This window comes from Ahaetulla prasina, chromosome 6, assembly GCF_028640845.1.
Source record: "Ahaetulla prasina isolate Xishuangbanna chromosome 6, ASM2864084v1, whole genome shotgun sequence".
NCBI classification, from domain to species: Eukaryota; Metazoa; Chordata; class Lepidosauria; order Squamata; family Colubridae; genus Ahaetulla; species Ahaetulla prasina.
In genome coordinates this window covers 37856827-37880368 of record NC_080544.1, presented here as the reverse complement: position 1 = coordinate 37880368, position 23542 = coordinate 37856827, and the positions used below count along the sequence as shown (strand labels likewise).

General features: G+C 41.1%; 1 protein-coding gene across 1 annotated transcript in view; it reads left to right on the top strand.

Moving 5' to 3' along the window:
• The window catches only part of LRRC27 (leucine rich repeat containing 27), an 84359-nt gene that overhangs the window by 19604 nt on the left and 41213 nt on the right, over positions 1 to 23542 (top strand). The window contains exons 5-6 of the mRNA XM_058188210.1: positions 15491 to 15643; positions 19216 to 19338. Coding sequence (XP_058044193.1) covers positions 15491 to 15643; positions 19216 to 19338 — 276 coding nt within the window. The remainder of the gene's footprint in view (positions 1 to 15490; positions 15644 to 19215; positions 19339 to 23542) is intronic.

The window sequence follows — 23542 nt, the reverse complement described above, 5'->3', positions numbered from 1 at the left end:
GTGAACCCAGCAACTCGGGCTGGGAAAAACCTCTCCTTAAATACAGTTTAGCCGGAGGCTTCAACCAATCAGCAACGTGCTTTTTTCCCGCCAAAACATTTAAAGATACATTACACTCCTTCCCTCCCAGAAAACACTTTACCATTATTTACATGAGATTTACATATTACTTTTCAACGTAATCACGCAAGTAGACTGGGCGTCTCCTGACTCTTTCGGACCTGCGCAATTCATTCTCTGGGAGTGAGTCGAGCTGACCGGAGGGACTGTCTGTTCCTCTCAGCTCCTCCTCTAGGCCATCCGGCCCTGGATTATTTGCAGAGTCGTCCCTGCTGTTTTCTGACGGAACCTGTTGGCGTCGCTGGACCTCCTGGAAGTCAGATAAGTCCCGCGTTTGCCCCGGGTTTGAGTCAGCTGTGGATTCAAACATTGAATAGTCAGGGCCTGTTTCGTCTAATTCGGATTGTTCGGTTATGCGTTTTCTTATTTGGTCTATGTGGCGCTTCCATACCCGGCCATCCTTTATCTCCACTAAATATGATTTGGGACCTGTTATTTCTAGGATTTTTCCTGCTAACCAGGTCGGGCCTTCGCTATAGTTGTGTGCCCACACTCGGTCGCCTATTGCCATCCCTCTTGTTTTATCGAGTGCCCCCTTGTAACCGTCTGGTGTGTAGTTCGGGTTTAAACGGTCTAGTGGGCACCTGAGCTTCCGACCCATTAATAATTCTGCTGGGCTTCTGCCAGTTGTGACACAGGGGGTTCTGTGTTGGACGGCCAGGAAGGTATCGATTTTTGTTTGCCAGTCGCCTGGCTTGATTCTGGACAATGCCTCTTTTGCGCTCCAGACGGAACGTTCTGCAAGGCCATTCGTCGCAGGGTGGAAAGGCGCCGAGAGGACATGCTGGATGCCCTCTTCTGCCAAGTACCCCTCAAACTGGGTTGCCGTGAATTGCGGGCCGTTATCGGATACTAGCGTGTCGGGCAACCCATGGGTTACAAATAGGTGCCGTAGGACTGAGATCACCGCCTCGGCTGTCATGGATCTCATGAGAATGATTTCCAGCCATTTGGAGTAGGCATCGACTACCACCAGAAAGGTTTGGCCGTGGAAGGGGCCGGCAAAATCGATGTGGATCCTAGACCAGGGCCCTTGGGGTCTCTCCCATTCCCGAATCGGGGCCGTTGGGGGTAGCGGTCTGGACTCCTGGCAGGCCTGGCATTTCCCTACCCTCTCAGCAATTTCCGAGTCCATTAAGGGCCACCACACATAGCTTCTCGCTAGACCCTTCATCCTCACGATCCCTGGGTGACCTTCGTGAAGGAGATCCAACACCCTTTTCCTCAATCTCTCTGGGATCACCACTCGATCCCCCCATAGCAGGCACCCCCCTTGAGCCGAAAGTTCCCCTCGTTTCTTTACAAACTCTTTAAAACGCTCGCCCGGCGCAGCGGGCCACCCTCTTTGTACCCAACCAAGTACAGTTCGTATTGTAATGTCCTTATACGAAGCCCGAGCCACCTCTTTGGATGTGACTGGGCCAGAGTCCAAAGAGTCAATTAGCAGAACTGGTATTCCTGGAGTGGGGTCTTCAATAGTCTCTGGTAACGGGCATCTGCTCAGTGCGTCTGCGTGCCCTAAATCCTTTCCTGGCCGGTGTAGCAATTTGTAAGAATACGCTGCCAGGAAGATAGTCCATCGGGTCAGTCTTGGCGAAAGTGCCACGGGCGTTGGGCGGTCGCCTGCCAGCAGACCTAGCAAAGGTCTATGGTCCGTGATGATTTCAAAATCACGACCAAATACATACTCATGGAATTTCTTTACCCCTGCGACTATAGCCAAGGCTTCCTTATCAAGCTGGCTATAATTCCTCTCAGTTGATGACATGGTTCGGGAGTAGTATGCAATGGGGGCTTCCGTGCCATTAGGTAACCTGTGGCTGAGCACAGCCCCCACCCCATAGGGAGATGCATCGCAGCTTAACACTAGAGGTAGTGTGCCATTGTACTGGATAAGGAGGCTATCACTCGTTAGGAGATTTTTTACCCCTTCGAATGCCTTAGCTTCCGCCTTTCCCCAAGACCATGCAGCCGTCTTAGCTAATAATTTATGCAGCGGCTCTGCTACTGTTGCCTTATTCCTTAAGAATACTGCGTAGAAGTTGACCAGACCCAAGAATGCCTGTAACTCCGTTTTGTTCTTGGGCACCGGGGCCTTCCTGATGGCCCGTACCTTGCTCTCAGTGGGGTGAATCCCTTCCCTGTCTATCCGGTAGCCCAGGAATTCCACAGACTCAACCCCGATCTGGCACTTGTTTAGTTTAACCGTGAGACCGGCAGACCGGAAAATGCCCAAAACTTTTCGCAGCCTCGCCCCTAATTCCTCTAGGTTTTCAGCGGATACCAGTACATCGTCAAAGTATGGTACCACCCCTGGTAAGCCCTGCAATAGCCGCTCCATCAGGTTCTGAAATAACCCTGGAGCCACACTAACCCCAAACTGTAATCGGGTACACTTAAAAGCCCCTCTGTGAGTCACAATTGTCTGCGCTTCAGCTGTGCTGCTGTCTACGGGCAGCTGTTGATAGGCTTGGGCTAGGTCTAGCTTGGCAAAAACTTGCCCTTGCCCCATTGAGTGCAGTAAGTGCTGTACCACCGGAACGGGGTAAGCACTCTTTTGCAACGCTTTGTTAAGCGTTGCCTTGTAGTCAGCACAAATCCGGACCGATCCGTCCGGTTTGACTGGGGTGACTATAGGGGTCTCCCACTTAGCATGGTCAACTGGCACTAGAATTCCCTGGTTTACTAGTTTGTCCAGTTCCCGGTCAATCCTGGGCTTTAGGGCGAACGGTACCCTCCTAGCCTTTAGACGGATAGGGGCAACTTGGGGGTCTAAGTTAAAGGATATAGGGGTCCCCTTGTACTTGCCCAGGCAGTCTTTGAAAACGTCCCCAAACTCCTTCGTGAGTGCGTCTTTGAGGTCGACTTCGTTTCTGAAGATTCCGGTCACTCCCATGCCCAATGCTCGGAACCAGTCCAGTCCCAACAAGCTTGGCAGGGTCCCATCGACGATGGTGATGGGCAGAGTTTTCTTGTAGTGTCCATACTCGACGTGGACAGACGTTACCCCTCGAACAGGGATGCGATTCCCCTGGTAGTCCTGTACTTTTAGTCTTTGTGGTTGCAGCTTGCGCTTTGCGATGGCGGGTAAGGCTCTCACGAGGTTGTCCCAGGACATGATCGTGATCGATGAGCCGGTGTCCACCTCCAGTCGGCACGGCACCCCCTCAATCTTTGCTTTTGTGAAGATTTTCTTTTCTAGGCGTGTTGATGCGTGACCCACTCTCACGACAGTTTGGTTTAATTTTGCGCCTTTTTTAAACTGACCACTCGCGGGCCGCTTCGTCGTCCCCGCGCTCTGATTGGCCGGTTTGAATTTTTGGCGGGAAGGTTGGGGAGCTCGACAGACCTGTGCTAGGTGCCCCTTCCTTTCGCATCGCCGACATGTTGCATCTTTAAATCTGCATTGTTGTCGTTGGTGTTGCCCTCCGCAACTCGCGCAGTCGCCCCGGTCGTCTTTCTCCGGCCTCCCGGTGTGGAAGACTCCTTCCTCGTCCTCCCCCTCCGATTCGGCCTGGACCTCTTCATTGTGGACCGGGGTTGATTTCGCACCAGCCGTTGGTGTGACCTGCTTTTGTAAGGTTTCCGCTGCTTGGGTGGACATCTCGTGAGCCCTGGCTTTGTCCAGGGCGTTTGCCAGCGTTAGGTTGCTTTTAGCCAGCAGCCGCCTCCGCAAACGGATGTCCCTGACCCCGCGGATGAGTTGCTCCAGCAATGCCTCGTCCAAGTCTCGATACTCGCAATGTTTTGAGGCTTTTCTTAGGGCGGCCATGTATGCACTGATAGACTCGCCTTCTTGCTGTCTGCGCTCCCCGAATTCAAACCGTTGCACATACTTGGATGGCATCGGTGCAAAATGTGCTTTCAGCAGAGTCTGCAGAGTTTGCCACGGTACCGACTGTACCGGCGTTGGCTCAGCCAGGGATTCTGCGGTGTCGAAAACTTCTGGACCGCAGTGGCTCAGGAAATAGGCTCGTTTCCTGTTGTCGGAAACCCCTTGAAGTTCGTTTGCTTCGAGGAAACACTCGAAGCGAGCCATGTATGACCCCCATTTCTCCTTAGCTGGGTCGAATGGCGCTGGTGGTGTGTAGCCGGACATCGCTGCTTTCCGCCCTTGTTTTGCTGGGTTCGCGTCTTCCTGGTGAGTTCAGCTCTTTTCCTGGCGCTCTTAGCCTCGAGATCCCACCCTCGTCGCCAGTGTTAGATTCGGGCAATAACGAGGCAGGAGACCAGGATAGTGACAACAGCTCTTTACTATATGGTGAACCCAGCAACTCGGGCTGGGAAAAACCTCTCCTTAAATACAGTTTAGCCGGAGGCTTCAACCAATCAGCAACGTGCTTTTTTCCCGCCAAAACATTTAAAGATACATTACACAAATCATTCTTGTTTTTATCATACCCTTTTACTACTTCATATATTGCTTTTTATTTTTTAGACTTCTCACTTTTTTTTTTTTTTTTTGAGGATCTTATCAGTTCCATTCAGTCACAGATTTCTTGGTCTTTTCTTTCTTCTTAACCTATTCACTATTCTTTTAAATATTTGTTTTGCACTTTTATCCTCATTCAGTATGTGACCAAACTCTCTCAGTGTGCTTACTTTGTACTGATGATCCACTTTAGTATTCAGTCTACATAATTACCGTATATACTCGAATATAAGCCGATCCGAGTATAAGCCGAGGTCCCCAATTTTACCCCAAAAACTGGGGTAAACTGGGGACTCGAGTATAAGCCGAGGGTGGGAAATGAGGCACCTACCGGTTGAAACCCTCCTCCCTCAGCTGAGAAGGCTGGCGGCTCCCCGCCCGCCCTCTCACTGCACCGGCAGGGCTTCCGTCCGGTAAATGTGAAAAAGAAGAAAACTCGAGTATAAGCCGTATATACTCGAGTATAAGCCGAGGGGCTTAAAAAAAAAAAACTCGAGTATAAGCCGTATAGACCCGAGTATAAGCCGAGGGGACGTTTTTCAGCACAAAAAACGTGCTGAAAAACTCGGCTTATACTCGAGTATATACGGTACTTCATTTTTGTTCCTATCTCTTTTTATTTCTTCTTTCTTTTAACTATGTTTTCCCCAAAGACTGATCACATGACTTGGGCTATTGCAGTGGCCATAAGTGAAAACTGGTCATGTCACTTTTTTCACTTCCATTGTAACTTCGAACAGTCATTAATCAAATGGTTGTAAGTTGAGGACTACCTGTAGTTATTTCTATCGATTGATTGAATATTACCTTCAAATGGAAACTGAGGTATTTCACTGAATGGGTTATCTGACAGCCAGTTTCTTCCCACAAGAGATTATTAACTTCTTCGTTTCATCTTCTTAAGCGACCTTTTCTCATTGCATTTAACCACTTTCATGTTTCTCCTGATGCTGTTCCCATCTCTCACTTTCATATACAGAAAAATGTACTTATATAAAGGCATTTTGCTTCTTTTGACAAATATTTATTCATCACAAAAAGTCATACACTTTCCGCTGCCTTCTATAAGAATTTACTCACCCTTATTTGTCTATTTTTCTACATTTGGTAAAGAAAAGGTTCAAATCAGTGGTGAAATGCTACCAGTTCGCACCGATTCGGGCTACCTCCTCCTCCGAACCGGTATTTCTGACGATCAGCTGTGCTGCGCAATTTAAAATTGCTAGAAAGCAGGAAATCCTACTTTCTAGTGAATCTAAATCGTGCAGCACAGCTGTCCCCCACCCCCCCACTGTTCTACTTACCTTCCCAAGCCTCCTTTTTCTGCATGAAGCGTGCGTTTAGCATGTATTGCACATGCGCGCAGCATGTGTTTGGTGTGCACTGCGCATCTGTGTACATGCAGCATGCATTTGGCACGCACTGCGCATGGATGCACACAATGCATACTTGATGCTCATTGCGCATGCGCAGCCAGCAAACCAGTGGCAAACCAGTTCAGATTTCACCACTGGTTCAAATCTACAGAAATAGTTTGTCTAGAAAGTACTCACACTAGTGGATTGAACAGAATACACAAGTATTGATGACCTTGAGTCAAGCCTGTGTTCTAGTAACAACAGGCAGATTTGTGTCAGCAATATTATAGAGATGATTTGTTATGCCCAGAATGTCTTTCAACTTCACAATCTCGCCTACCATAGCAATAGCACTTAGAGTTATATACCACTTCATATTGCTTTAGAGGTATTCTCTGATGTTCACACTTCTAAATATTAACCAGGCGCAGACCTGGTTAACTTTGTAGCCCAGGCAAGGTCAATCATTTTCTGGCATCTGTTCCTATGTTGGTGAACGTTGGTGCTTTCACAATTAAGACACCTTTTCTATCAGAGTTGTTAAGTTCCAATCTTACTTTTTATATGTACTGACATACACACTGTACAAACACACAACAAAAAGTCATAGAAAATATTGAGATTCCTAAGAACCAGGGCATTGCTGAGGTGTTCTCCTTTCTTATTCAGTCTGTTGTGCAAATAACCTTTGTCCATATTATACTGACATACATTTAAAATGTTTCTAATATATACACCTAATGTATCACACGTTAAGGAACATTTTAACATCACTGCTATGCAAGGTTTATCAGTATTTCATTTTCTTATACGTGTATAAGTGCTGTAGGAGCCTTGTATTTTCCTAAGAAAGTATTTCTTAGGAAACAATCAATAAGGTCTATGTGAAGTTATTTTTGTTTTATATCAGAAGTTAAAATACCCAAGATAAATAAGAATAGTGGGGGGAGGGGAAGAGGCACAGATTTGAAACTGGGAATAGCATGACTACTGTTTTTATTACTGCTGAGGAATATTCTTGAAAAGAAAAATTGTTTTACAACGTTAATAATAGGGTTTAACTGTCAGCAATTTAGAATAATACGGAAAGGTATTTGTCTTCCAGCACTGCTTTTACAGAAATAATTTATGTGCAAATATACATGTAATCATGAATAAAATATAGACTAATACAGAATACTAAGTACTACACTTTCGAAAAATAAGAGCAAAACATCAGAAATAGTAATTACTCAAGCTGTGAGTGGACATTTTAAAATACTATTTTGAAGGCAGTATGAAAAATGTGTTATTACCTGCATTATGATCTTGGCAGTTTTCATATTGTTTTCCCGAGTTATATATTGGTACTGTTTACCTTACATTACCCAAATGTATTTGTACTGTTAACATTTTTCTTAGTGAAATTAAACAGGCTTCTCTAAAGGGAAAAATAAAGATATTGTAACAAGTATATTTTAAATTTTGGTATAATATAATTCAGAAGTTTTTCAATATACTTTTTATCCAAATGTGATAAGTGCAATGGAAAATTAAGAACTGGGGATAACAGAGTAATAATATGGTCCTAATAGTTTAGGTTTAAATTTAGTCCTAACAATAATTCTAATCAAATTTTAACCCACTCTCATTTTCTACAGACATTTACAGGTAGTCCTTGACTTATAACAGTTCATTTAGCGACTGAAGTTATGACGGCACTGGAAAAAAGTGATTTATGACCTTTTTCTACACTTACAACCATTGCAGAATCCCCAAGGTCACATGATCATAATTCGGCTGCTTGGCAACTGACTCAAATTTATGACGGTTACAGTGTCCCAGGGTCATGTGATTTGCTTTTGCAACTTTCTGACAAGCAAAGTCAATGGGGAAGCTAGGTTCACTTAACAACTGTGTTACTGACTTAACTGCAGTGATTCACCTAACAACTATGGCAAGAAAGGTCATAAAATGGAGCGAACTCAACAAATGTCTCATTTGGCAACAGAAATTTTGAGCCCAATTATGGTCATAAGTCAAGGACTACCTGTACTGTATACAGGGCATTTATTATACATATAATGACTCACTCAGAAATTTTTTCAAGGTATCCAGATAACATTTTCTCTCCAGAACATTCTTATGTTTTCCCATGTCTAGAGAAAAGAAGAATATCTGACCAATATTTTTTTATTAAAAGCAATAAGGAGTTACCCAGATGAGAGCATCCTCCTTTCACAATGTATGCTGTTGATTAAAACAACATTTTAAATTTAATGGAATTGTGTAAGAACTAGCATAAACATTAAATACAGCAAAGATAAGGGAATTTCCTGCCCTCTAGTGGAGACATCTGTGAAAAACAATTTCTCGAGTTACATATCCCAGCAGTAGGGCTAGAAATATATTTTTCAGGGCCTGTTTGATATGTAGGGTAATTGTATCAGTGTCTAGTGGAATAAGATGGTTACAAGAAGCTATACAGAATTAGCCCTGAATAGTGTCTCCTTCATTGCCTATTAAAAGAAATTCCTTTATATACTGAGGAGCTCCAGGAGAAAAAGTGGATGAATAACAGAATAACAGAGTTGGAAGGGACCTTGGAGGTCTTCTACACATTCCCCAATTCAAGTAGTAAACCCTACATCATTTCAGATAAATCATTGTCCAATCTCTTCTTAAAAACCTGCAGTGTTAGAGCACCCACAATTTCTGGAGGCAAGTCATGCCATTGATTAATTGTTCTGTCAGGAAATTTCTGCTTAGTTTTAGAATGACTAAGCTCCTAAGACACTAAGATAATATTCATGAGTTTATAGGTGTTTGGAATTAATGGAGTTTTGTGTTTTGCTTGCTTTTAAAGATGTAGACTACATTATAGATCCCTGTGTGCTCTGATTTTTAAAATGACTTTTTAAAAAAAATCTTACATCCTCCTCACTTGGAGTTGGTCCCAGCAGCAGCATTGGTGGCATGTACAGATCTATAGCAGCTATAGATGGAAGCCAGCACAGCCTAGTCTTGGGAATTAGCAGCATGAGGTGGTGGGGATCAGCTTCACCAGCAGCTGTGGCTTTCTACTTTGCTGGCTCATAATAATAATAATAATCCTACACTGGAGCAAATGGTCTGGTCCTTGCACCTATGCAGAACAGATATGAGTGGAGTTACTTCTCACGAATGAAGGCAAATATACATGTCCCAGGATAATGTTGCAAAATCCAATCTGGGTTGGTCATCAGGACCAGAGGTTTGCTCTTTCAAGCTTTCTGTCTTGTGCTGGAACCCATCCTCAGTGAACTTCCCAAAATTCCAAAAATCCCCAAAATCCCAAAAGCTTCAACCAAAAACTATCTACCATTGACCTCACCCCATTCCTAAGAGGTCTGTAAGGGGCGTGCATAAGAGCACAAATGTCCCTACCGTTCCTGTCCTATTGTTTTCCTTCGTTATATCCAATTAATATAGTTATTACATACTCATATATATGCTTATATATTTTGTAATTATTTCATGCTTATGCTTATATATACTGTGTGACAAAAATAAATAAATAAAAATAAATAAAACTTCTCTCCACTGGAATATGTATGTTGGGCTATTCTATGAGTTATATTTATGTGGTGTCTTCTTATTAGTTGATTGGTGTGTTGATGGCTGGCGAGTGGCTGTTGTTTCCAAACCAAGGACTTGGAAGCACAAGGAAACAGTAGCCAATTGCTGGCCATCAACAAACCAATAGGAAGGCACCATATAAATACGACTCATGGAATACCCCAATGTTATGACCCAGTCATTAAAACACACGAATAGTCCCAAAAACTTTTTTTATTGCAACAGCTGTGAATTACGTTCATTCACAAATTAGTCCCAATTAATTGCAAAAAGTCCTTCGGGATAATCACCAACCTTTATCTCCCTTGACACACTGCCAAAGACCTAATTGGCAAAGCCCCATGGAGTCCAGAATCAAACAGAGATGCCGACTTGGAACAGAATTAGTTCCTGCAAAGGGCCCACATGCCTTTGCTCCTCTTTTTAGTCTTATGGGATGGGCCAATCATCTCCAGGCCTTACTCCCGAATTGTCCCTTTTGTTTTAGCTGCTCTTGCCTTCTGGCAGCTCTGCGCATGCACGCATTAGGAACAGGCTCCTCCTGTTCCTCTGCCTCTCTGATGTCCGACTCGGGAGGCTCTGGAGTCCAGACATAACTCCCAGATGGCCCTGGCCCCCTCTCTGCCTCCGACACAGAGCCCTCGTCCAAGTCTTCCCATGACTCCAGGATTGGCCCATGTTCCTCCCCAGCCTTCTCACTGTCCAACTCTGCTGCCAGCTCCGCAGGCTGCTGGCAGACGACAACACCAAAGCACATATTCCAGTTGAGAGAAATTAGAAATAATCCCTCATGATTATTTTTTTAAGGAAAGCATCTGGAGAGAGCTGGTGTGGTAGATCAAGTCAAAGGACTCCTTTTTATTGAGCCAAGGCCCACAGCTGCTCTGGCTCTTTGCCCTCTACACTCAAATGAGATAGTTGATGTTGCAACTGTTTCACTGGGATTTTTCCATTTTCATTCCATTTTTCCATTTTGTATGGTCTATGGCTTGGAACTGTCTTAAAGGAGACTGATTTGGTGTGATTTACAACCCTGTTGTAAATGAGGGCTGGAGTGTGGAAGGAGAGAGGTTGATACTTGGGGAAGAATGGGTGGTAAATGGGAGTGGTTGGTGACCTGTAATTGTTTTACCATCTTTGTTGCTGAATGTCTGAGGGCAGAAGCAGTGAGGAGAGGTTATATCACCTGCCATGGGGGATGAAAGTATGTCTGAGAGAGGTTAAATACATATGTTCTTTAGCCTGGGAGGGTTGAAAAGTGTGAGGATGAAATTAAGGTAAGAGAGAGTAATTCCAGCAAAGTTGTGATATATGAGTAGTTGAACCAGTCACAGGCATGATAAATTTGGAGACTGCAACCTATCTTCCAGCCTTTCGGTATTCAAGATCAGGTCATCAAATTCTTGATGGCCTAGATTCCAGATGCTGTAACTGAACACCAGACCAATATGTAATAAAACTACCCTCATCCAGAATTGACTATAAGTGAGGCAGCCCACCTACTGTGTGTGGTCAGGCTTGGGTGGCCCCAGAGAGAGGGGGTTCTCTCCCATAGATATGTCACCTGCTGTCAGTGTTCCAAGTAACACCCCCACCAATGAAGACTCCAAGGCCAACAGTTCCTCAAAGTTCCATTTTATTAGAGAGGTCATATTGGCACATCTGGGAAAACCCAAATCTGAAAGCTCCTGGGTTTTCCCCACCCAAAGGAAAGTCGAAGTCCCTTCCCCTGCACCCACATGTCCATCACAGGGTCCAATCAATCCACCGTCCCAACTGGGGATGCCTCCCAGTCACGCCATTCCAGGTGCAGGCTGAATGTCCTTGACTCTCAGAGAAAAGAATGTTGTTATGGCCAACTACGTCTACCAACTCCATACAAATCCATTTCCCAGTTTCTCACAGACTAAGTGTAGCAGCCTTGAAGATCCAAAGGAAAAGGTGGCCTCCAGGGCTGACACCTGCATTTTCAACTGTGAAACCAGGATGGAGATGGTGGTGATGACAGGTGTCATCCATAAAACCTTAATGGCTTTTTGTTTGTGTTACACTGGCTTCAGTATAAAAATAAAATGCTCATGCAGTAGACAGGCAAAGTTCTGGTGTAATGCAGGCAGTTGGGGACCAAAACCTCAGGGGTATTGTGCAGAAATTCACACACACACACCCATAGAGTTTACGAAAAATTATTTTGCAGCAGACAATTATTTTGTAGCATTTGTAAAAATGTTAGGAAGTGTTATCTGAAGAGATGGCAGCAGACAGGTAGGGGAGGCAACAGAAGAAGGGTTGGGAAGCAAGAGAAAGAATATGTGCGCCGCTTACTCGAAGTTAGGGGGGAAAGTTTAATCTGAATAGACAGTTTGTAATGCATTACTTCAGAATATCTTGAAAAGTACCAGGGATGAGTCAGAGGCTTGGCCAGGAACACCAAGATCAAAACAAGCAGAAATTAAGAACAGGAATTCACAAATGAAGATGCCGAAGTTGCTTCCAGTAAGAGAAGGAATCCCTGCATAGATTAAATCTTCTCCCTGTCAAGCATACTCAGCCGAAACATTTCCTGCTCAGCGGTTGCGGATAATGAAGCATGGGGCTTGCTTGCAGGCTCAGCATCTTTCTGCTTGATCGCAAGGTGCTTACTTTGCCAAAGTGCAGGATTCTCAAGCCTGTGAAGTTCGTACTGCTTCTTGGCTGAAGAAGGAATGGTGCTAGCTGAGGAAAGGATATCAGTGTTGGATTTAGTGGTTTATTGAATCATTAGGTTCAGCACCCACTGGGACCTGATCTGCCTGCATCTTAGCATTTGGGTTTGAGGAAATAACATTTTCAGAGTTTTTGCTCTCCAGATAATCAAGTATTATTCTGGTTAAAGGGCCCTCTTGCCTCCAGGTGTTGTGGATGCTCCATCGCTGGAGGTTTTTAAGAAGAAATTAGGCAACCATTTGCTTGAAATGGAATAGGGTTTTCTGTTGGACTAGAAGACCTCCAATGTCCCTTCCAGCTCTGTTGTTCTCTTATTCTGTTCTGTTAAGGTGAACTCTAGGGCAGGGGTCTCTAACCTTGGCAGCTTTAAGACTTGTGGACTTCAACTCCTAGAGTTCTGGGAGTTGAAGTCCACAAGTCTTAAAGTTGCCAAGGTTGGAGACCCCTGCTCTAGGTAGCAGTTACTGCTCTATAGCCTTCCTGCTGCACAAGGACATCTTCCTTGAACTGCTAGATTCTGTTGCAGGATTGGCAGTGGAGTCATTGGAAGCCTGACACGTACCAGGGTTACCTATTAGACTTTTTCATTTTGATCATAGATTAGTTGCAACCTGATCTGAAAGTGGAGGATAATATACAGGCTGTCCTCAACCTACGACCACAGTTGAGCCCAAAATTTCTGTTGTTAAGTGAGACATTTGTTAAGTGAGTTTTGCCCTATTTTACAATCTTTTTGCCACAATTAAGTGAATCACTGCAGTTGCTAAAGTTAGTGACATGGTTGTTAAGTGAATCTGGCTTCCCCATTGACTTTGCTTCTCAGAATGTTGCAGTGGGGATCATATAATCCTGGGACACTGCAACCATCATAATTATGAGCCAGTGGCCAAGCATCTGAATTTTGATCATATGACTATGGGTATACTGCAACAGTCGTAAGTGTGAAAAACAGTCATAAGTCACTTTTCAGTGGCATTGTAAGTTCAAATGGTCACTAAATGAACTGTAAATTGAGAACTACCTGTAATCAGTCCTTTGCCATATCAGATCATTTTCTGGTCACCTTTTGGCTTCCCAGTGTAAGAAAATGGGACCTATTTAATCAACCCACTCTAGGAAAATTAATGGACCCTGCAAGATTCCAGAAAGACTTTGTTTTCCAAGAATTCAATGGCGCTCTGGAATGAGCCTATGACGAGGACTCTCTGTTGGATTTTTCCAAATTTTCTTTCATTGTCCTAAAGTGCTCTTTGGTTTTCTGAGCAAGTTGTTCATCAAAGATGAAGATCCAAGCAAGCATAAATAAGAGCCCATATTAGGCATTTTATTGTGGTGATAAAAGCTGCAAAGCCTGGCTCTTTCTGCTGTTTCTTCATCTTTCCTAGTTCCTTGTAATCTCTCAGCAGATTTTAATATCGTGGTATCCTTCTCTGTTGCCTAAGGGAATTAGCAATGAGAGTACAGTGTTGCAGTGCTGGGTTTACTGTATTCACTGTTTTCAATTGTTGCAAGAAGAACTTGACCCAGAGGCATCTGACATGTGTCTCTGGGTTCAGTGCTCTTGCCTCTCCTGTTTAATATCTATATGACTCTGATGTTTAAAGTCATCTGTTAGTTGAAGTCAGGTATTATCAGTTGCTGATGACCCCCAGTTGTGAATCTTGACCCTGGGCAAATTAAATGTATAGGTAATAACTAGCACCATGAATCATACCTGGAAGCAGATTGGCAACCAGTGCAGCTCACAGAGCAATGGCTATCAACAAAAGCATACTAAAGCAAGCCCATCACAGTTCACTCCACTGCATTCTGGCCAGCTGAAGCTTCTGAATGGTCTTCAAGGGCAACTTCATATAGAACATATTGCAGTAGTCAAGCCTTGATGTATGTAGGGCATCAATGGCCATTTGAAAGCCACTCCTCCCAATCTAGGAAAGGGCACCATTGATGCATCTGAGGTAGCTGAACAAAGGTTCACTTAGCCACAGCTGCCACTTGCTCTTTGAACAGGAGCTGTGAATTCAAGAGGACTCCCAGATTACATGCCCCATCCTGGCACTGGTATGGAAAGTAATCAGATCCAGAGTGTTTTAATATCCACAACTACTCAATTTTAGTAGGACTGAGTTGGAGTTGGTTCTCCCCATCTAAGCCTTTTGTACAACTTCATGCTGTGTGCTAAGTGTGCCTGTTCCTGAATTAGAAGGCTGTCCTCGTAGTCATTCATGCCCTGGCCAACTTCCAGGTGGATTATTGTCGCCTGCTGTATATAAGGTTGCCCTCTAAAAGTATATCTGGAAGCTTTAGCTGATACAAAACACAGCAGCATGGGTAGCTATGTGTGCCCCTAGAATGGCATGCATTAATTGCCATATATGGCTTGGGACCTGAGTTTCTTCAAAACTGCCTATCCCAGGTAAAATCTGTGGTGATATGCAAAGCAGGTGGTAAAGCAATGGAATGAATGAATGAATGAATGAATGAATGAACAAATAAATAAATAATGTTTGCTGAGGTCCTCATCTACTGGGATTAGTAGGAAATAGGACAAAAGCTGCCATTTTCTATGAAGCTTTGGCTGTTATAGTACAGCTTGTCCCTTGAGGCAAGAGGGAGATCTTCATTCACAAACTTATTAAAACTTGAATGCTCTACGTGTACTTTTTTGCAAACCAACAGTCTTATTGTTTCTAAGTAATTTTACAGTTAAAAAATAATCACTTGGCTTAGGACCGGGGTATTTGCGAGACCGTCTTCTGCCACCGATTGCCTCCCAACGACCTGTGCGCTCCCACAGAGCAGGCCTCCTCAGGGTGCCGTCGACCAAACAATGTAGGTTGGCGGCACCCAGGGGGAGGGCCTTCTCTGTGGCGGCACCAGCCCTATGGAACGAGCTACCTCCGGGGTTACGCCAACTCCCCAATCTCCGGGCCTTCAAACGTGAACTGAAGACTTTATTATTTCATCAAGCGGGACTAGCCTAAGATATATTTTAGCAAAATTTTAATGGGTTTTAATCGGTCTTTGACCGTTTTAGTGATTTGGCCAGTAAATATTTGTTTTTAATTGTTTTTAAATATTGTTATTTATTATACTTATATTGTATTGATGTGGGTATTTTAACATTGGCTGTAAACCGCCCTGAGTCCTTTGGGAGATGGTGCGGTATAGAAATGTAATTATAAATAAATAAAAAATAAATAAATACTTAAATAATAGGGAGAGCTTTTTTCTAAAACATTTTAACATTACATTTTTGGCTTTCTTCTTTTGGCAGGTAATGTAGCTTCACTTACAGCCTTAAATCTCAGGCATTGTCCTCTAGAATTTCCCCCTCCTGAAGTGATACAGAAGGGTCTGGCATTCATTTTATGCTTCCTCCGAAAGAGCTGCCATCAAAATATTGAATATGCAGAGTCTATTTCTCCAGGTAATGTTAATACATGTTTTTGAAATAACCATATTGACCTAATTAAGTAACTAAAATGGGTATGAGTTTTAAACAATTAAGATATCAAATGACCTGAAAATATCTGTGGGACTGTCTTTCCAGTTGTTTCTACTGAGCCCACCAAATCTTGCACTGAAGGCATGTGTGATATTTTGTGATCAAACTGTGATCTCTTTGGACCTAGAAATTGTGCTTTCTCTGTGGGTGCACTTGCTTTGTGTCCCTCTGGAGATCCAGATGGGCCAACCTGGTAACCTTTTGCAAGGCTTTAAAGATGTGCCTACGTTTCTTGATATTTGGGCCAGGAAATTAGCTGAGATTTGCTGTTGAATTGGTTTTTGTGAGTTTAATGTTTTAACTTTGGGCATCATTAGTTATAGGTTGTAATTTTTGTTGTAATTCACTGTCCAGAGTTGCTGTTATGAAATGGGTGGTCATAATAAATCATGTAAATAAATAAATAAATAATTGAAATTATTTCTATTTAAGGCACAAAATGTTAATATACCTATTTTTATTGAAGAAGCTAAAGTCAGTTTAGTAATACATTTGATGGGGAGGGAAGGAGGGAGAGGAGATAGGTCTGATTATATTGGTTTTGTTATTTCTGTTGTTTGGTTATTTCTGTTTTGTTTTTTTTTTTGTTATAGTTTTTCGTTATAGTTCACTGAGATGTTTTCTCTTTAAAAAGAATAAGAACCATGTGCATGTGAATAGAACTTTCCAGTTGTCTTTTGAGAATCATTGAGCTATAGAGTATATAAGGCTTTTCTGTGGTATATAGGGGTTTCAGTGATCCCAGATAATAAATCTTAACATATTCTGCGTTGTGATTCATATTTTACCTATTGTGCTTGAGCTCCTAATAAAGGCTCCATGCATATGGCATACAGTTATTTGGCTACTAAGACTCTGTGATAGCTTTGACAACTGCTCTTGGAGTGTTAATAAATGAAATAATTAAACACAGCCATTTTAAGTCATTCCTTATTGACTTAAACTATTGTTCATGATTGATTGATTAACTGGGTTAGGTGCCATCAAGTCAGTATCAACTCTTAATATCAACCTTCCAGGTAAGCTCAGACAAGAAAAATACAATAAAGTTAATTCTGCTTTACTGTAAAGCTACAATTACAGAACTCTGCAAGTTTAAAAGTATAATTCTTCTGTTATATTTTGGATAGATTTATTTAATGATTTTATTTTCTTTTTCATTTTCTTGGCTATCTGTGGTATTCTTAAAAGTCTTCTCCAACACCAAAGTTCAGAAACCTCAATAGTCTTTCTATAGTGCTTTTTCAAAGTCGAACCTTTCATAGAATATTACAGGGAAAACTATTGCCTGAACAATTCTGATCTCTGTAGGTATAGATACAGCCCAGAATCTGAATATCTTTTCCAAGATCTTCATGGCTGTTTACCAGCTGCTGGTCTGTTATGTATTTCTTGATTGCTGGTTTCTTTTTTTCGTTGCTAGCTGATCCTAAAGGCATAAGGGATCTGCCATTACTCAATATCTTTAATGTTGCATCTTTAATTCTAAGGTTAGTTGCTGAACTTGTTATTAATTTGATCTTTTTTAAATATTTAATCTTAATTTCATTGTTTGGGGTGTTCCTTGAGTTTACTACTATATCTTACAGATTATTTGCGTTTTCAGCCATCAGAATAGTGTCTTCAATATAAGTCTGATATTACTGATATTTCTTCTTCCAGTTTTAAAGCCACACTCTTCTTCCAATACAACTTTGTTCAATATTTATTCCATAGGTTGTAAAATAAGGGTGAGTAAGTAGCCTTTTCTCATCTCATTGCCAACCTGGAGCCAGTCTTTTACCATGTCCTCTCTATACTGCAGTTTCGTGACCTATGTATAGATTTTGTATGAGGAAAGTGAAATGTTCTGTGATTCCCATATTTCCAAACACATTCTGCCATTTACAATTGAAGACCTTTCTATAATCAAAGAAACTGACTTCTTTTTGTGATTCTTTGATTTTCTCAATTATTCATCATGTGCTAGCAATAACTTTATGCTCTTAGCTTTCATTTATTTATTACAGTTATTGTATTAATGGAACTGTACTTGATCATCTGAAAGAAAGCAATATATTTTGACATCAAGGAAAAAGAATTATATAGTCCTCAGTACTATATATTGTTTTTAAAAAAAGTTAATTCAGGGTCAAATATTTAGGGTGTTGTACATACCCAACACAATGTGCTGTAATCAAGACAATATTGCAATAGCCTGTCTAATATTAGGCTTCATTTATTTTATTGGTTCATTTTTGGGGTTTAGGTTTTACATTTAAACCATCTGAATTCTTGGTTAAACTCTCAAAGAATGACTAATGTATTCCTCTTTTTATTACACGAGAAAAAAAGTCAAGTGACTCTATCATGAAAATGGTGTAATAATTTGATTTTTGGAAGTAGATGAAAGTAGATTCAGAGAGAAAAATACTGCCTAACCCCTCCAATCCATAACTTTCTGAAGCAAGAGTGGATGAGAAGAATAACTGTAATCTATCACAAAATCTTTAAAGATCTGTGTTTATATGTATTTGGATAAATAGGTATAGTAAATGCTTTTGAATGTAATATTTGCAAAGCATCTACATTCTGTTGCCTAGTATTTTATGTACCAAATTTGCATGTAGATGACTATTTGGAGGATTTGCTTGGAACTGCCAATCAAGCAGTGGTAGCAGGCAACTTCTCCCTGATTCCTTTATACAGTATTTGGAGAATGACTGCAACTACAGCTTCTTCGCTGCTTGGTGATTATCCCCAAAATTTTAGAACTCTAATTATCCAGGGCTTTGAAATCTTAGGGTAAGTCTTTATAAACAAAGTAACTTTTCATCTGTACATAGTTGCCCTCTACATGTAAAAGTCAGCAAGAATGTCATGGAATGAATTTAACAAGCATATTGCATTATCTTTCCATGTATAGCTTAATCACAGTGAACAGTATATAAAGGACTTATTCCAGCACAACCACCATAAAGGACACAAAAATATATATCCTGTAATACTTTACCATATCCACCATTTTTAATATGGACCATTATACTCTGATTTATTTATTTATTTATTTTTTGCATTGGACACTATGACGACTGATTATTTTCTATACTCATTCCATGCTTCTGAGTGATATTTACAGTTGAGATAGAGAATATATACTTCTGCTATTCAGGAAACTCATATAGATTTTTACAAATAATGTAATATTTCCATATCTTTCGAAGTTTATATGGAAAAGAAATAAACTGGTCTTTATGCTATAGTGATCTTACTTTAGAGCATCAGTAATTCTATTCTTTAAAAAATTATAGATGTGTTCTAAATAAACAACTGCATAAGAAACATACTGTCCTTTTTAAAAAAAGGATGTATTTTGCACAACTTCAATTCTACATGCCTCTTTGGTATTTTATTGATCTTCAAAGGAAGATATTCATAAAAAAAATTGTAGCAAATCATCACGTGTAAGCGTAGTTGTAACATGTGCACATACCTTGAAATTCTGTATTTCACAGACATGCCTTCTCCGCTAGAACAAGAAGCAAAGGCCATTGTTAGAGAATACAAGAAAAAATGTGACAGACCACCTGATCGTAGGAAAGCTTTCAACGCTTTGTGGAAACAGATGAGCCTCTTTAGTGAGTTTAGTAGAACACTAGCATTGGAAGGCAACATCATTTTGATATTAGTCCTTTGAATATACTGTATTTCTGAATCTAGATCATATAAGGGTTTAGTTCAAATATTCTACTCAAAACTATGATTTAGACTACATGGCTGTATCACAAGCTCATTTTTTTCAAGCTCCAATTCCCTCCTAAACTTGAAACAATAAAATTTTCCATTGCCTCTAAGTAGAGAAATTTATAGTAAACCATTACCCAAAAACCAGAGCTTAAAATTAAGCTAATTATGTGGTTAATGAAGGTTTGGCCCATTTGGGACTAGAAAATTGGTAATGAAATTGGAATATGAAGAAGGATAAAGGACCTGTCAATTGACAGCCTTGATAGCTAACGATCATAATAGCAATGTGCCTATTTGGTCTAGAGGTTAAGGCATCAGGCTAGAAATCAGGAAACTCTGAGTTCCAGTCCTACTTTAGGCATGAAAGCTGGGTGGGTAACTTTGGGCCAATCACAGTCTCTCAGCCCAAGGTTGTTGTCTGGAAAATTGGGGAGGAGGGAATATTAGTATGTTTATTGCCTAAATCAGTTCACACACATACACATAGCAGATCCAATAATAAGATTACAGATTAGCCCTTGAAGACTGTTCAGATTCATTTTGTGCAGTTAAAAAGCCATTTGCTGGATATTGTCCCCAAATGTTTTGCCTTACTCTAAAGAAACAATTTCTTGAAGAAATCACAGTATACCTGTAAATCAAATTATATTAAATTTCTAGAGAAATAGTATGTGTAGCACAAAAATATTTTGTATATTGTAACATTTCTAGTTTGATGGTGTCCTCTGCTTTTAACTAGCTTTATTTCAAATATTCTTTCATTACAGTAGTTCCTTCTTTTATATTATTTTTTTCCTACAACCCTGGATGCTGTATATTTTGTTGGAATAACAATCTTCTTCTATCCTCTTAAAAAGAACTAAAATCCCTGGAAGCTAAAATACTGAGGTTCCTTCCCAAGAGGTAAAAACTACTGAATCTCTGTTACTGGATCAGAACTAATAATTTAACCCCTGTGGTTTCAAATATTTTCAGTTCCGTAAAAATTCAATTTTCACAAATAACATAATTATTTTTTAATTTTGTGATTTATAGATTTAATTCGGTTTAAACCCAGAAGCGCTCGAAGAATCAGTAGTGTGTCCAGTAAAGGTAGCACTTAAGAAAATATCTTATTTTTAATTAAGTTTAAATAGTATTCAGTTTATTAAGAGTTACAAAACTAATATTTGTGATTCTTTTTCCAAGTCAAAAGCACATAATACCTGTTTAAAGATTGTTTCTTTAAAAAAAGGTTCAGTGTGAAATATGCCCTCTTTTGTGTGTCATATTGCCTGTTATAGAAACAACATCAACAAAAAGATTTAGCAGAAAATATAAAGATCATTTTGGCTTACTTTAATACTTACTGTTGTGTTTCATACAGCATACTTTTAAAACAGTTTATGCCAGGTTGCAATATTAAATATGATTTAACAGTAGTACTGTGGCAATGTAATGCTAATAACTGATTAATCCGTTTGCCAATCTAACTATATAGCATTGCCTCTTACAACACTTAAACAAATGTGTTTGACATAGGAAAAATTAGAATGGACTAAAATGAATGCTCAAACTAGCATTCTAAATATTCTTTGTTGAATTCTTTTTGTTTGCTGTTGGACTTTTTTTTTTAAGAATGTATTTAAAACACATAATTCTAAAGATTTAAACCATGACTTTAGAACTGTAAGCAAAAATACTAACATGCTCTTATAGGGGTTACTCCTCTGCCCTGGTCCTATTAGACCTCTCAGCGGCTTTTGATACCATCGACCATGGTATCTTGCTGCGCCGGTTGGGGGGATTGGGAGTAGGAGGCACCGTGTATCGGTGGTTCTCCTCCTATCTCTCCGACCGGTCGCAGATGGTGTTGACAGGGGGGCAGAGGTCGACCGCGAGGTGCCTCACTTGTGGGGTGCCGCAGGGGTCGATTCTCTCGCCCCGTCTGTTCAACATCTATATGAAGCCGTTGGGTGAGATCATCAGTGGCTTTGGGGTGAGATACCAGCTGTATGCTGATGACACCCAGCTGTACTTTTCCACCCCGGGCCACCCCAATGAAGTTGTTGAAGTGCTGTCCCGGTGTTTGGAAGCCGTACGGGTCTGGATGGGGAGAAACAGGCTCAAGCTTAATCCCTCCAAGACGGAGTGGCTGTGGATGCCGGCATCCCGATTCAGTCAGCTGCAGCCGCAGCTGACTGTTGGAGGCGAGTTACTGGCCCCAAAGGATAGGGTGCGCAACTTAGGTGTCCTCCTGGATGAACGGCTGTCGTTTGAAGATCATTTGACGGCCGTCTCCAGGAGGGCCTTCCACCAGGTTCGCCTGGTTCGGCAGTTGCGCCCCTTCCTTGATCGGGATGCCTTGTGCACAGTCACTCATGCGCTCGTTACCTCTTGTTTGGATTATTGTAATGCTCTCTACATGGGGCTCCCCTTGAGGTGCACTCGGAGGCTTCAGTTAGTCCAGAATGCAGCTGCGCGGGTGATAGAGGGAGCTACGCGTAGCTCCCACGTAACACCGCTCCTGCGCAGACTGCACTGGCTACCTGTGGCCTTTCGAGTGCACTTTAAGGTTTTGGTTACGACCTTTAAAGCGTTCCATGGCTTAGGGCCTGGGTACTTACGGGACCGCCTGCTGTTACCGCATGCCTCCCACCGACCCGTACGCTCTCACAGAGAGGGACTTCTCAGGGTGCCGTCCGCCAAGCAATGTCGGCTGGCGGCCCCCAGGGAAGGTCCTTCTCTGTGGGGGCTCCCACACTCTGGAACGAGCTTCCCCCGGGTTTACGCCAAATACCTGACCTTCGGACCTTCCGTCGCGAACTGAAGACACATCTTTTCACTCGCGCGGGGCTGGCTTAAATTTTATCGATTTTAAATTTTCTATTAATAATTTTAAATGGGGTTTTAGTTTATTATATATTTTAAACTTTTTAGGCCAATTATAAAATAAGTTTTTTAATTTGCATTTTAAATTGTACATTGTATTGCCTGTTTTTTACTTTTGCCTGTACACCGCCCTGAGTCCTTTGGGAGAAAGGCGGTATAAAAATCAAATAAATAATAATAATAATAATATATGCTTTTTGCCACCAAAATAACATTTTTGGAAACTGGAACTTTGAAAATGCCGTGAAAAAAGGAAAAGTTATTCACTAGCTTTAAAAAATGTGTCATTTTCAGCTTTTTTGCCTATTGTATGTGATAGAGGTTTCTAATATGTATTGCTATCTTAATGTACATTGTCAAATATCAGAATGTAAAGAAATAGTTGGGTGTTATTTACATACTGTAATAGTAATCCTTTTATGCATATGTAACATTTGTTTTCAAAACTCTTGTATTTTTGAAAATCTTGTATTTGATGGCTATATGATCATAAAACATAAGTACAGCTTTTTATATAAAAATAAATTGTACTTTCAAATACTCGGTAGAATTCTTTGATTGAATAATTGTTTTATTTGACACATACATGATTTATTTGCTGTGGTATCTTATTTAGCTTTGAATTTAGGTGAAGAAAATGGCACAGATACTGGACGTCTCTTCCAACAATACTTTTCTTAACTTCAAAGCAACCGAGAAAATGGGAAATGCTGATTGCCAACTTTTTCCATAAATTACCTGGACTATTTCAGAAGCTACATTTCCGATACTACCAATCAAAGAACATTGTGCAGTTTTCCCATCTTTTCCTTCTTAATTTTTTGTAGGAAGGAACAATCCTGCACTAATAGTGGGAAAACATGGGAGGATTGCTGGGGTGACGTGACAATGTAATATTGCATAAATGTAATGGAATTTTATCAGAAAGAAGATTTAGAAATATGCTGGGAACAGCTAGTTCAGTGAAGGAGGCTATTAAAGACCAAAGTCACAAACATTACGAAGAATAGGGGCTATGTAAAGTCAAATTCTTATTTTACCTTGTATTCTAGTATATGAACAGATACTCATAAATGAATAAAAATTAGTTAATTGTCAACCCAGGAGACTAATTAGAGGCTAATTAGAGTGAAACCAAAACTCAAGGATTTCATGTACCATGCATGAGTATTTCCAGCCTTAAGGGCAATTTTATAAGCAGGAAAAATTTAACTTCTGACCAAA